The sequence below is a fragment of the Microtus pennsylvanicus genome, chromosome 2 (genome assembly GCF_037038515.1).
Source record: "Microtus pennsylvanicus isolate mMicPen1 chromosome 2, mMicPen1.hap1, whole genome shotgun sequence".
Classification (NCBI taxonomy): domain Eukaryota; kingdom Metazoa; phylum Chordata; class Mammalia; order Rodentia; family Cricetidae; genus Microtus; species Microtus pennsylvanicus.
The window spans coordinates 103,605,326-103,620,974 of record NC_134580.1 but is presented as its reverse complement, the minus strand read 5'-3'; the positions used below and the strand labels follow the sequence as shown (position 1 = coordinate 103,620,974).

Sequence of the window (15,649 nt, the reverse complement as noted above, 5' to 3'; positions counted from 1 at the left end):
TCTGCTCTTCTGATCACCGGAATCTCGGGTCTAGACCTCCCAGCCGCAGACCGGTCCAAACCGCTACTCCACTCTTCCCATTCCCTCGCTTCCCCACCCTGGGACGGAATATCCCGGCCTGGCAGGACTGGATCACCTCCGCCTCCTCCCACGGCGCTGATCCTGCGAGTGAGGGAGGCCCCGGACCCGGGCGGTGGCTGGCAGAGGGGAGTGGAAAGGGAGGATAGATGGGGCCGGGGGTGGGGTGGTGATGGGGGAGGTGGGGGTGTCATTTTCTTTCTTTTTCTTTCTTTCTTTTTTTTTGAAAAGTATTTCTCTCGCGAGAAACTGCTGCGCGGACGATACTTGAAGAGGTGGGAAAGGAGGGGGCCGCGGAGTTGGGGCAGAGACTGTGGGTGCCACAGGCGGCCACGGCTGGGACAACTGCAGAGCAGAGCAGCCAACGCCGCCTGGGAGTCCGAGCCGCTGGTCCAGTGGGTGTCGCGGGGTCCCGTCGGGGTCAGGCGGCAGCCGGGGGCTGGAGGGCCGTTTGTGCAGCACCTAGGGCATGAGGCCGGGCAGGGTGAGGGGCTGTCCCCAGCATCTGCAGCCGGCCCTCTCTGCCTGACAGCTGCAGGACCAGGGGCTGCGGTGCCCGGTTCCACGTTGGATGCAGGGGACTGGCGGGGGTGGCGGTGGCCGGGTGTCTGGGTGGAAAGGACCCTGTGGTAACGTCAGCCCTCACCGCGCGCAATCAGTGCCATTAAGACGGTGTAGGCAGCCGGCTCGCGGGACTCTTGGGCTCCCCGGGGATACGGTATTTGGCGCCGCGAGGCCGCAGGGTCCGAGGATCCCAGTCGCCTGGCTTTGGCTCTGCAGCCAGCTGGGATCGAGCGGTCCTCGCTCATCCCAGTAACTGCGCCACGCGCAGGCTGCGCGCGGGCAGGGCTCGGCAGTGGGGACTGCGAGCTCCAGCATCCCAGAGACCTGAGTGTTTCCCCCCGCCCGCCTTGGGGACTTGTCTGTATTGCAGGGCAGGGGCTGCCCGAAGTGGGAGCAGCATCGGGAAAAGAAAACGTTAAGAACTAGGAGAGGACACCCCTGCGGCGGGACAGCAGAACCAGCGGGACCCCGGAGGCTCGGGGCGCTGGAAGGCGCAGCGGCGACAGAGAGAGTGGCGGCCGGCGGCATCATGCGGCGAGGCCGGCTGCTGGAGGTCGCGCTGGCGTTCACCCTGCTCCTCGCGTCCTACACGAGCCACGGGGCGGACACTAATCTGGAGGCTGGGAGTCCGAAGGAGACCAGAGCTAACCGAGCCAAGAGAAGAGGCGGCGGAGGACACGATGCGCTGAAAGGGTAAGGGGAAGCGCTCGGCTGCTTCAATGTGCCTCCCCTCGCCCTTCTTGGGACTTTAAGATCCACAGCAATTGACAGGGCCGGTAGAAAACCCTGGGTGAGATCTCCTGGGGAGATAGCCTAGAAGTGCCAAGGTTCTTTGGTCCTCACCGCTCGCTCAGATAAATCGCCTTGTTCCTGTCCCAAATGAGAGGTCCTGGCTGAAGGGAATCCTGGGCCATTGTTGAGGCAGATTTGGGGAGGCGAGAAGGGCTCCTTGTGGAAGAGAGGAGGAGCTGAAACCCGGAGAAAGGGAGAAGCCCACTGCTTTTGCTGCATACCAGTTCCGGCAGTGTGCAGGCAGAAGTACTTTCCGTGTGGGGATCAGCTGTTTGGGAGGCAGCGAGGAAGGGAAGACTGGAGAGACCAGTCTTGAGAAACAAGACTCATGAAAACCAGGGCGGTGCGCTGCCTTCCAGAAGTCTGCTTTGGAAGTCTGCAGGGCGAAGGTTTCTGAGCTCACAGAGCCCAGAGGCTCTGCGGAGTCACTGCCGGAGTAAGTCGCTGTGGCTGGCCCTACAGGGTGTTGATGTGGTGTCTACTTGGAAAACCCTTGTACCGCCAAATTCCCACGCCCCAGTGTTGTAGCAATTTAAATGGTTAGGGCTCGGCAGTTTCGGGAGCTGAAGGAAAGGGGAAATACAGTTCCTTAAAGGTTCTTTTTTTTTTTAAACTCTTAAAAATGACAGTGCCTGAGAGTTCAATCCTCTACACAAGTGGTAGGATGGAAATACACGGCCACTCTTCTCTCCCTTGGAGGAACCTACTCAGTGATCCCAGGCAGTGCATTTGTGGAGGTTTCTTGTCATTCCCAGGGCGTTTTCCCCCCCAGTGGTCTGTAGCTTATGTAGCCCTGGATGACCCGATGAAGGAGTTCATTGGAATGTGTGTGTGTGGGGGGGGAAGGTCTGTTTTGTGTATATGTAGTGTATCTTGTGTTTGTATGGCTTCAATACAAGAAGCAAAAACAGAGTGTATGACGGTTTTTGAGTCCATGTCTGGATGAAGGACCGGATGAGCATCAGTGCTAAGTACTTAGGCTGTGGTAATGTGTTTGTGATTGTTTGATCCCAGAAAATAGCTAGCATCAATTCAATCTTGACCTTTGTGGAAAACAGACCCAGAATCCAACAACATTGGCAATAAAACCTGCTGATCCTGACCAAGCAGCGACAACGGTCACCCTGTGTGGAAGGCTTGTGGAGAGTTCAGTAAATGGGTGGAAACGCTGATTTCAACATGTTCTCAAGAGGGCTTTGTTTGGGCCAGCATATATACACAAACAAATGCGTATATACAAGGTTGTAATTTTCATAACTCTTTTTTAACAGTAGAACAGCCATTTAAATAGTAGGACAGCGGTTATGTACATTCCTAGTTCTTATGTTATCTATAAAGTTTTCTGTGTCTATTTCTGTATATGATTGTGGCAAAATAATTTTAAAGGATATACAATTTAAAGTATTTCCCTCCTACTTTTCAGACACCTCAAGTATATATTTTTTGAGAAAAATTATATACATATACACATAGCCGCACATGCATTGCACATATGCATGGTATATATGAACATATATGTGTGCACCTGTTTTTTTCACTATGTGCACGTGCTGTGTATAATGTGGGCCTTCACTTTCTCTACATCTTCAGTGTTCATCTGTTAACCTGTGTTCTCTTGGTTTGTAGAATCCCATGATACAGTGAAGTAGGTTCCAAATGATGGCTCTTGAGATTATAATAAATATTTCACTATTAACAGCATCCTTCTGTATACTTACATGTGCATGCATAAGATTATATGTGGCACAAAGTAATACAGGTAGAACTACTGGACCAAAGTTTTCTTATAGATCCTCAATACACTCATTCTGACGCTGACTTTGAAACGTCTCTTTATTCACTGCCATTGGTCTCATGTGATAAGTCTTACAGCCATGCTGTGCTGTGTAAATCAGCAGAAGAGCAGGCTGTGCACAGCATTTGCCCAGGTGTAGCTTACAGCTTCTGCATATGCTCACCCAAGTGTTGTCTAGTTCAAAACTAACCCCGACTATGCCAACACTTGCTCGTTGCTTTGATGGACATCCTGGTCTTTGGAAGTGGGGGTGGTTTGTAGTCCCTGAGGCTCATGTGAGGCAGGGGCTTGATTTTGTCACCTTGCTGATCAGTGTCTGTCATGCAGTGTCCCATAGTGGGACAGGTGCCGGACTTGCGTTCCTTCCCTGTCAGCTCCCTCTCTCTGCAGGCTGGAGGGTCTGTCTTCCCTCATGAGGCAAGCCACCCTCGCTGGCTTCTCTCCTGCATCTCAGGGAAGGTGTTTTCTCCCCCTTTCTCTTCTTATGGGCAGCGAAAGTCGTTCCACTGTATAACTTTAAGGATCCTAAAAATTTCCCCCAGATTTTGCTGTGTTTTCTTGGAGCAAGTTGCCAATTTCTGCTTTTACAGGAAATCCTCTATTTTTTTTGAAAATTTAGGAAGATGGAATCAACGTGTTCCCCATTCATACTCAGCAAAAACTATGTCCCCCCCCAATTTTCCAGTGAAAATCTGCGTGTTTATTTATTTTACATCCTACTTATTTATGGCATGTGTGTGTGCAAGTGTGTGTGTGTGTGTGTGTGTGTGTGTGTGTGTGTGTGTGTGTGTACAGGAGACCACTTGCAGGCATCCAGTCTCTCACTCCATCAGCAGGTTCCGGGTATTGAACTCAGGCTGTCAGGCTTGGCGGTAGGCATCTTTACCTTCTGAGCCATCTCGCTGGCCTGAAATTTGCAGGTTTAAAGATCACTTTCAAATGGTAGCCATATGTAGTAGGGTTTTTCTCGGGGTGGGAGGTGGCCGTTGCTTAACATGTATGAAATGACTTGACGTGAATTTGCAGCTTTAACTCTGCATTTCAGCTCATAAGATTTTTTTTCTCAGCTAAATTTCCATACTGTGATTAGTCAAAAAGTGGAAGATGGCTCAGCAATGCACACACTCACACCCTCACCACTACCACCCGTACCACCAGCAACACCTCCTCCACCACCACCAATAAACCAACTTTTAGTTAGACAGCAGTAGTTCTGTGTCCTTTCTTTATGATTGCCTTATTGCTCTAGCGCCCAAATAAGGAAATATTACAGTTTCATGTCAAATGGAAGCATTCCTGAAACTGGAATGCCTTTTCCCAAGTCTCCAGTAATAGGAGTGCGTCTCGTGTCCTTGCGGCTGGTTCCTGATTTTATAGGTTGCAGGTTGACGGGCTGACAGGTTTGACAGGTTGATAAGCTGACGGGTTGACAGACTGATAGATTTATAGGTTGATAGTTGACAGGCTCGGGAGTCCCTTCGTGTTTTACAAAGTTTGTCCCCCTTCTCAAGATTCTTTTTGGTCTTTGTTTACGTGTTTGCTTTGTCAGGAGTTCTTATTACCAGAAAAACACATATGAAATAGTTCACAGCCCGGGTAGATTATGTGATGGTAAACCCCAGGGATTAATTTCAGAAGTCTTTCTTAACGGAATTTGTTGGGGAGGGCAGAGGCTTTGCGGAGCCCATCTGACTCACCCAGACAACTTGAGGACTCTTCTGAAGTCACAGTCTCCTAAGGACACACAGGGGAAGCCCTTGACAATGGTGTCTTTTGTTTTCACATTAATGAAAAGAGGAAGCTAATATATTGGAATACAATTTAAAAAACAGATTTCCTTAAGCTGAGGTTTATGTAATCCCACCTTTTAAATAAAAAGAAACGAGGTATTTATTTGACTTTTTCATCTATGCCTTTTGGACAAAGCGGTAATTTAAAGACACGAGTAAGCTGTGGATAATGTAAATGAATAAAACCCACATCAACGTACAGTGTCGTGATTCGAGAATGGAAGGACAGATGTATCTTCAAGCTTAAGTGGAATTTTAAATAATATTGAAAGATTCCTTTGTTAAAACACCATAGCATTCTACTCATAACCCATAACTACTCAAAATGCTAAACAATTAAAATATACATTCAAAACCAAATAGCTTACCCAAGACACTCTGGCAGCTTTTGGTTTGGTTTTCACTGTGAATGCTTTTTTGGAAGACAAGTAAACTATTTTAACAATTTCTTTGATTCTAGACACTGCCCAGCAAGTGGGCTTACTTTAATAGCATTCTTTGAGAAAGCCGAAATCAATAACGTATCAAGCCTGGCTTAGGTCTGTGCCCATTTGTTGTTTCATGATTATTAAAACGTGATTGTCTCTTGTGCATGTGGGTGTACTGTGTGGGGGTGCACAGGCACATGCGTGGACGTGTATATAGAGGCCAGAGGGTCACTGGGGTGTCATTTCTCAAGAGCCATCCACCTTGCTTTGTGAAGCCCAGTTTCTCCCCAGGGTCTGGTGTTCTCTGATTAGGCTACGCCTACTGCCCAGTAAGCACGACAGAACTGTCTGTCTCTGCCTCCTAGTGCCGGGCTACAGGTCTGTACTTCCTCTCTGAGCTTACAGGTCTGCTCTTCCTGTCTGGGCTTACAGGTCTGCTCTGTTTGTCTGGGGTTACAGGTCTTCACTGCCTGTCTGGGGTTATAGGTCTTCACAGCCTGTCTGGGGTTACAGGTCTTCACTGTCTGTCTGGGGTTACAGGTCTTCACTGGTCTGTCTGGGGTTACAGGTCTTCACTGTCTGTCTGGGGTTACAGGTCTTCACTGTCTGTCTGGGGTTACAGGTCTTCACTGTCTGTCTGGGGTTACAGGTCTTCACTGTCTGTCTGGGGTTACAGGTCTTCACTGTCTGGGGTTACAGGTCTTCACTGTCTGTCTGGGGTTACAGGTCTTCACTGTCTGTCTGGGGTTACAGGTCTTCACTGTCTGTCTGGGGTTACAGGTCTTCACTGCCTCTCTGGGGTTATAGGTCTTCACTGTCTGTCTGGGGTTACAGGTCTTCACTGCCTCTCTGGGGTTATAGGTCTTCACTGTCTGTCTGGGGTTACAGGTCTTCACTGTCTGGAGGTTACAGGTCTTCACTGTCTGTCTGGAGGTTACAGGTCTCTACAGCCTGTCTGCCTTTTAAGTTGGTGCTATGGATGGAACTGAAGCGCTCATCTTGCCGTGAGAGCTATCTCCTTACCGACTGGACTCAATTTTCTTTCACACTAATTTGTAAAATCACAAAAGAGGCAAGAGTCAAATTGCAAGCATTTTACCATTAAAATCATTAAATGTGTTTCAAAGAATCAGTTCTGAAGGCCTCGGTTGAAAGTCAGTCTTTACTTAGTTGAGCGGAACACCAAAGATGTGTAGTGCACGGCTTGGAAGGGGCTTCATAGTTTACAGGAGACCAAGAGTCATTAATAAAAAAGCAGCCAAAAGCACAGGGCCTGGTGTTAGGCTAAACAACCATTGCTGCAGCACCGCTGTGCCTGGAGTTGCGCTAAGCACAGATAAATGTTGTCAAGGACTTGGAATATATCGGTCATGTAGCACGGCTCCGGCAGCGGGCAGCGGGCGGGCTGGGGACGGACAGACGGGACATTTAAAATTTCTAATATTCTTTAGTAAGAATTCAAAAATCCAAAGTATAGTTAATCTTATTACTTAGTTAAATAAAAATGTTTTCTGAGACTTCAGTCAGATATTAGAAAAACAGAAAGAATCATAAGATGTCAGGATCATCAGGGACCTTGGATAGTGCATTTATTATATTTTAATATTAGGGCTTGTGTTTTTACTAAGGTGGAACTAACCATACCAGGTACAGCCTTCTATACTGTCCAGCCTCTGAGCTAAGAATGTTATGTACTAATTGTATCATCCAGAATCTCTTGTTTTCAAATTCTGTATAAGAAGTGTCTCTCAGGCAGAGTTAGGCAACATATATCTTTTTCCAGGGAGGCTGATGCATATCTCACGTTCTTGTTGGCAAAGATGAATTATTTGCTTCATTTTTTACATTGCTTACCTATAAGCACAGGTTAAGTATTAACATTAAATTGAGCAATTATTGTTAAAATAGCATCTGTGACAATTGCATTTTAATAGTATTAATCCCTCAATACACAACTCCTTATGAGGGAAATGAAATATCTTTGCACATTTAACAGGTTGGAAAAAAAAAACCAGAACAAAGAATTTCGAGTTCCAGTCTTTACCCTAGGGAAGTCAACTAGAGTTAGGAAACCTGGCTTTATAGAACTTTTAACTTAATATTTTGTTGCTTCTTGGTTAAATTTTATAATTTTATAGCTGGTAAATTTCTTTCTTTAATCCTCTTGATACCCCCTTTTTCTAGAATGTTCTCCGGTGGGCACAACTCAACATTTGTTGAAGGTGTGTCCTGTTACAGGCCAACAGAAGCACTGTTGAAAGGGATTGATTGGAAAAGATACTACAGTACAAGTTCACTGGGTCTGCAGACTGTGGCCCAAGCTGCATTTGAGGATGAAGTTTTGTTGCACAGCCTGTGCATCTGTGCGCGTGGTACCCCACTGATGCCTGTCTTTGCAGCTCTGGAAGGATGTAGCTGTGACAGCCATGGTAGAACTTCTGCAATGCTAAAATATTTGCTGAATGGCCCTTTACGGAGAGTCCCACAGCCGCTGGTTGTGCAATAAAATGGTGGCTGTCCACTATAATTGAGAACCCCTCAAGGGTCCCCACTAGGTAGAAGATGCCTTGAGTATTTTATTTCTCTATGGATCTTGGGAACTGGGCATAAGGTAGGTGTCAGTAGATGGTTGTGGATGGTCAGGTATAGGTCAGTTTTGACGGACTGTCTGGGTAAGGTTTAATTATATACATTTGAAGTTGGAGGAATTGGAAATTTGACATAAAGGGGAAAGATGAGGAAAAAAAAGACACAAGGTGAAGTGTTTGGGATGGTGGAACTTCGGGCACAGCAAGCAGGTTTGTGCTGCATGGATCTGACTGGCATTGTTAAGTGTGGTCTGGGGGTTGACACCTTGTGAGCCTGAACAAAGAGATGATGCTATTAAGGGTACAGAGGGATCAGTATCCACATCATGTTCCTGACAGTTGGGAAGGGCGGGGATAAGTAGAGCTCCCGGATGGATCAGCCCCATGTTCCAGAGGCAGTGCTGTGAAAGCAGTGTGGTGAGTGCAAGGAGCTTAAGGAGCCATGTGGGGCTCACAGGGGGAAGATGGTAGTCTGAACAAAGGTGGGAGTGTTGATGAGGCGAAGGCTCAGCTGTCCCAGACATAACACAAATGGTACAACTGAACAGTTGGTAATAAAAGACAAAGGAGAGGAGGCTTCTAGATTGTTCCTACCTAAAATTTCTCTCACATGAAGACATAATGGCCCTTCTCTGAGAAAAGAACAGGATACAGGTCACCCTGGCTACCTACTGTCAGAAGATACCAACTCTCATTCGTATTTTGACTATCTTTTGCTATGTAGGAAGTCACTCTGAACAGCTTTATAGTTTCCCAGTGCTGTGGGTCAGGAATTCAGAGACTCTTGTCTCTGCTCCTCCAAGTGACTGTTGGTTGGGGTGTAGGCATGACACCCTGTTCACCTTGGTGTGACTTACCTAAATAGAGAGAAATAAAGAAGTTTGACTCTGGTGAGGATTTCTTGGGCTTTAATTATTTCTCATGTAGTCTCCCACCCGGGACTGCCCCTTAAGATGAAAGAAGTCATTAAGTATGTTTTTGTCAATGGGGAAGTTGAGCCCCTGATTCAGTTGGTAGGCCTTGTTCAAGGTTGGGTCTATTGGAGCTGTCTCCTGGTGGCATGTTGGAACCCTGTATCTTTAAAGCAGCATGACTTAAATGACTTCAGGCTGACTGGCTAGGCTTGAATGGGCTCGTGTAGAGTGTTGGCAGAGTTCCTCAGTTCCCTTCCTTGTGGTGGCCAACTGACCTCCATCAGTGGCCTTTCTGCACAATCTCCCCAGAAGCCAAGCCAGACTCTTTATGCAGTGGTTCTGGATCTCCCATGAACATGAAAATGGAAGCCACTAGATTCTGTTCAAACTTAGCCTGCAACTGTATGACTTAGAATTCCATGGCAGTTACAGGCTGTCTTAGAGTTTTATTGCTGTGTGGAGACACCATGACCACAGCAACTCTTGTAAAGGAAAACGTTTAATTGGGGCTGTCTTACAGTTCCCTGCCATCATGACAGGAAGCATGGCAGTGCACAGGCAGAAATGGTGCTGGAGAGGGAACTGAGAGTTCAAAACACCTTGATTTTCAGGCAACAGAAGGAGTCTGCCACACTAAGGGTAGCTTGAGCATATAAGACCTGAAAGCCCACCTCCACAATGACATGTTTCCTCCAGTAAAGCCACACCTGCTCCAACAAGGCAACACCCCCTAATAGTGCCACTCCCTATGGACCAAGCATTCAAACACATGAATTTATGGGGGCCACTCCTACTTATCGAAACCATCACAAAGCTTTGCCCAGATTCAAGGCCATGGACAGATGCTGTCTTTGCAGGGTAAGGAGGGTCACTCTTGTGACCACCATTGGAGACTAGTGAACAGAGTGAAGCAATGGGCCTTTAGGGGGATGATCCAATATTTTAAGTTTAATTTCAGCTTAATCTAGCCTAACTGGCCTTGTTCTCCGTAGATGATGAAATGTGAATGTGCCATCGTATTTGGTTGTGTGATGTTAGAAAGACATGCCAGCACGGTTCCTTTGGGTCAGTGTTTAAGAGAAGCACACTGTCCTCACACTTCATTCCCCACTGAAAGCACATGTGGCCATCTGAAGTGAGATGACAGTCAATGACTGGATGCATTTACTCACGCAGAAGCACTGTAAAGCCCAGTCCCTTCTCCCTTTTCTTTAGGGTTGTAAAATTCAGTGCAAACTTTGATGTGCAGCTACTCTGGTTTACTAACTGAAGCATTCAGCATTTATTGTCCTTGCTTCTATGTGGAATTCTACCTTCAATTTCTTTTGTCTTGCCTCATTTTTTTCTACATCTGTTGGATAATCCATCCCGTTTTGTTTTCGTTTATGTTTTGGTTGTGGAACCAGGGGTTGTAAACAATAGCCAACAATAGGTCTGGGGTTGCCAGTGGAGCTGATGTTGTCAAGGGGCTGAACTGCCCCCTGCTTGTCCGAGAGGAGCCGCCACATTGCCACAGAAGAAAGCCAGATCAGGGCAACAGTCAGGCATGGCTTGTGCCCGTTCTACTCTATAGCAAATCTGGCTTTAAGCTTCCCGTGACTTTGCAACTTCTCAACTAAGTGGTATTTTTGTTTGAAGTTATCACTAAGTCTGTTTACTCAGCCCCCCTCAGAGCAGAAGAGGGAAAGGAAAATTCCCCATCTCCACCATTTCCAGCCAGAAATGTATTCCAGACAGAGCAGGCAGGGTGGGAGAACTGCCCCCTTAGACAAGTGATTCGGGTCAGTGTTTGAAGGGCTGTGAATTCCTAGACCATCAGTCATACTTACATTCAAATATACACATCGAATTCCAAATATAGTACCGCCATTTATGACAGTGGTGTCGGGAGACAGGATTTATGTCAGCCCTATGGATACACTGAGTCTGTTGTTAAACTTTATGGCAATCTCTATATTAATACAGAGCTGATTCACAGGGACGATTTTCTTTTTTTGTTTTTCCCACTCTTCCTCATCACCCTCTTAGTTTCTCTTCATCCTTTCCCCCTTTTTGAAAGACAAATTACCGCTCTGTGGTCCAGGCTGCTTTTGAACTCATGACCCTCCTGAATTGGCTTTGCCAGGCCGAGTGTATGGTGACAAGTTTGTAATTCTAGGCAGAGGGCAACAACAACAGCAACAATAGCGGCAGCATAAAACCAGCCCAGGGCTGGGATGGCAGGCACTGCCTCTGCATCTGGATCTGCCTTTCCTTGGGGACCATCGTCTGCATTGTCGTCCCCTCCTTCTCTTCTTCTAAATGGAACCATAATTCCAGCTACAGATAAAATAGAGCAGATAGAAATAGTAGAGTTTGAAAATGAAGAAAAATAAATGCATTCTAAGTAATGAGGAAGCCTATTTGTGTGGGAGACTTGGAATCTTCCAGAAGAAAAATACAAGCGAGGTTTTGTTATAGGAAGGAAGAAGCAAAGCTGAGGGAGGCTAGAGTAGAAGGTTCTGGAATAAAATCCTCTCAGCCAAGGGCTGGGCCTGACCAGAACAGGTGCCGACGCCACAGACAACTTCCTCACTCTTGGCAGTGACGTGTGGTGGCCTTCAGTCTTTTGAGGGCTTCCATGCAAGTACCCAGAGGGATGCAGTGGGAAGGCAGGCTTGACCATCACCTAATCATCACCTGTGAGTGTGGTGTTGTGTAAATAGTACTGTGGGCAGCGGCTAATGTCTACAGCCTCCCACTGTTGACTTACAAGACTGCATGGCCAGACCCCAATAGGATTGTGTCTGTGTGAAAACCTTTAAAAGCGTTTATTTTTTATTATGTGTGTACTGATGGGGCTGTGTACACTGGAGTGCAGATGCCTAAGGAGTTCAGAAGAGGGCATCAGATCCCACAGGACACACAACATGGGTGTGGGGAAATAAACTCGGATCTCTGTAATAGGTGCTGCTGTGTTGACTCTCCGGCCCCTTTGGGAATACCTTTAAAGGGTTTCTTGGTGGCATTTGTGAGAAACATGTTTACAAGTAAGTTATAGGGAGATGGATTTGAGAAGCCTTTAGATGCTAACCAAGATCCAAAGAAGGGCCATTTAAAAGGGCTCATGGTACATATTTTCTTCTTGTTTTCATAGCTATAGCAGCCACAGAGGGACAGATCTGGTTTAAGTAGAAGCATGGTGTTGGGTAGTGCATCATGTCTCTCTGTGTTCAAATTCCGGACAGCTGACTGGTGTCTTCAAGTCTTCTAACATCCTAGGTATAAGATAGCCTCTGACATAGTAAGTAAGCATGCCACTTCTCTTTTTTTCTTTCCCTCCCCCTCTCTCCCTTCCCCTCCCCCCCTCTCTCCTATCTTTCTGGAAACATGGTCTCACTATGTAGACTAAGCTGATCTTGAACTTGCTATATAGACCAGGCTAGCACCTCCCAAGTGATGAGATTGTATGCGTGTGACACTATGTCCAATTGTGCTTGAGTCCTCCCTTCCTCCCTCCCTCCCTCCCTCCCTCCCTCCCTCCCTCCCTCCCTCCCTCCCTCCACTCTTGGGCAGTATGATCAGTGTCTCATTAGGTGATATTTGGTGGGAGAGTACAAGTCAGTAGGTTTTAGAAATTTACTTTTACCCGTCCATCAATGAAAGGCTCCGTTCAGTAGCCTTGGGAGGAATAAGGACTTCTAAAGGGGCCGAATTTAATAAAGGTATCAGGGAGAGAGTTTGGCAAAAGTAGGAGTCCTCTTTGGGAGTCTAAGGAGAGCTTCGCTGCTCTTTGTCCCCACCATGCCCTCATATTTCTGACAGGCGAGGAGTCTGGAGATCTGGCTTGGGCTAAGACAATTCTGGATGGCACTTAAGCATAATCTTGTCCCTTATAACTCCTATACTCAGTTATCCAGTCATTGATCCATGCAGTTAGATTCTATGAGATAAACATCCCAAGATGAAAACATTCCCTTGAATTCTTGCGTTTTCTTCTATAGCCCCATAATTTTGGAACACACCTGCTTAATTTTAATGACAATTTTACTGAGCGTTAGCTGTGTTTGAGTTGGACTGAATCCTTCGCTCTCGGAATGAACATAGTTCTCAAGCCATTGTTAGTACTCTTCTCAATGACTCCGGGCAGACCTGCCATTTGGAACATCTTTCTCTATGTTTATGGGTAAAGTCAGAGACAATGTGGGCAAGAGCCAGGCAAGGGGAGCATCGACATCCACCCTTCAAGTCCACAGTCGTTTTTAATCTCCCATGGACCGCTGCTGTTTCACACCCAAGAGTTTAGGCCACTGACCCCAAGTTTGCAAATTGTATATCCCATTACCACCCTGTGAGCTCTCTCCTCCCCAGGGCCACACAGTTGACGTTTTAGCTGGAATCCGAGAAAGTGTCTGAACATTTCCTGCAGAGTTGGCTAGGAGTGATTTGGCAGTTCAGCCATAAAACCCCAGAGCTGGTGGCTGGGGGATATGCTATAATTACCTCACACTGTTTCCTGTTTGAGCCTGGTTGTGGGTAATGGGGTAGAGTGGTATGGCTTGTGGGACTATATTTTCAAAGATAGAGGAGTCACTTTCAATGAATACTAATCACCGTTGGCCATGCTTGCAAGGAGGCTTGGGAATGTGGGCATAGACAGGCTGGGGTCAGATCCTGGCTCCACCACCTACTGGGAAGAAACCTCAGACAAGTGGCTTGACCTCTGAAAGCCTCATTTATTACCTTGTAAACAAGATTATAGCACACACCTCTTTGTGTTGTCCCAAGATTTAATGACACAGTGCAGGCCACATTCCTGGTACAGTGCCTGGTGTCTCTGTGTGGGGATGAGGGCAGATAGAACGCTGTCTATCATAGGTAACCAAACGACAATCGACATTTATTTTAAAAAGATCAAAAATATAAAAGCAAATATGAGTATTTTCTGTGCTTCATCAACTTCCAGGAGAAAAATGAACCTAAAATAAAATAAGTATTTCCTTTAAATTTTTGATTTTTTTTCTGGGACTCTTACAAGAATTTGTAAATCATTTTATCTTTTTGGTAAGCAATCTAGACATGGTTGAACATTTGGACGCAAGAGCTCAGACTGGCGCATTTTCTCGTTTGTGTTTCTCCTTGAAAGAAAATTACACCTTCTCACTCACTGAAGTGTCAGGAAACATATTGGGAACTCCTTGCTGAGTCCTGCACATTTTATATTCCCTATGACTGTAAACTATGACTTCTTCCAGGTACAAAAAGCCCAAATCCATCCCGTATAGGCGTAACACAGACCGATGTCTTTCCCTTCAAATGCATTTTTTTTACTGACTGGATCCATCATGAAGAAAGATGGAGGATGCACATGAGAATGAGGCATGGCGGCCTGCTTTAGGGCTGCTCAACCTCTTTGTTCTTGTGCTCCTCATCGGTGAGCATCATTCTCACCTCCTGGCTTCCAGATAGCTGAGGTTCACAGAGACACTGGTTTGCTCTGGTCAGTTGTTTGAGATGGTTGGCTTGGACTCTTGTCATTTCCAGAACTTGGTCTGCGTCCTGCTCAGGGATAGTGAGGCACACAACAGGTACAACAGTTTGCCAAGGAAACAAGCGAGGAACTGGTGGTTTGCCAATGACTGTGGCCGTCAGGATGGACCAGGTGATCCCACAAAGTGGCCATTTAGCTTTCCAATGTGCAGAATTTCAGGTTTGTACAAAACTAGGGAGGAAGACACAGTGACATCTTAGCTTTGTGTTGATCAATTAGCAGTCAGTCTTCGGGCTGGTTTGGGTACCTACGGTGATGTAGAGACCAGTGACCGACCTCAGGTGCCATTCATTAGATGCATCCATCCCTTTAATTTATTAAATCGAGATCTCTCACTGCCCTCAAACTTGCAAACTGGCCTAGGCTGGATAGCCAGCAAGCCCCAGGGACCTTTCTATATGCTCACCAGCTCTGGGGTTATGAAAACACACCACTGTGTCTGGCCTCTAAAGCAGGTACTGGGGATCCAATAAGGTCCCCACATTCCCATGCAAGCATTTTATAGACAATGCTCTTTCTATGCCTACCAAAATTCTTGTAAATATTTAAACCTGTAAAAGATGAGCCTTCCTTAAGAATACAATACCAATATCATATGTAACATTAGTTTTTAAATATTATATCTCGTGGGTTTTTTTTTCTTATTTTTTTGAGACAAGGTTTCTCTGTAGATTTGGAGCCTGTCCTGGAACTAGCTCTTGTAGACCAGGCTGGCTTCGAACTCACAGAGATCCGCCTGCCTCTGTCTCCCAAGTGCTGGGATTAAAGGTGTGTGCCACCACCGCCTGACATATTGCTCAGTCATTAAAGGCTAGGCTCACAATCAAAAATATCTCATGAGTTTTAAAATCTCCTTAATTAATTCATATATTTCATTTTATAGTTGATTGAAATTGGGATCTAAATAAAGTCCATATTTTGTAATTGGCTCATGCGTCCCTTATGTGTTTTTTAAAGCATACACTGGCTCGCCCTTATTTTCCAGTGATAATCTCCTTATAGGAGAAAGTGGCAGCAGCAGGGCTGCTTACGTTGCTGCCCTGCTGAGCTGTGTGGGTGATCTGAAAAGAAGGAATCGAAATGTTCTTATTCTGCATTCTATGTTTATCAATGCTATAAAGCTTATAAGTAGTTTTGAATGTACACCCAAGGTGTAGAGCCTGCCAAGTT

The 15,649-nt window shown here is 46.2% G+C and overlaps 1 protein-coding gene across 1 annotated transcript in view; it reads left to right on the top strand.

The window, feature by feature from the left end:
- The first annotated feature begins 350 nt into the window (after window positions 1–350).
- Window positions 351–15,649, top strand: part of Fbn1 (fibrillin 1) — a 210,668-nt gene continuing 195,369 nt past the window's right edge. Inside the window, exons 1-2 of the mRNA XM_075962017.1 lie at window positions 351–473; window positions 1,013–1,335. Coding sequence (XP_075818132.1) covers window positions 1,172–1,335 — 164 coding nt within the window. The 5' untranslated portion in view covers window positions 351–473; window positions 1,013–1,171. The remainder of the gene's footprint in view (window positions 474–1,012; window positions 1,336–15,649) is intronic.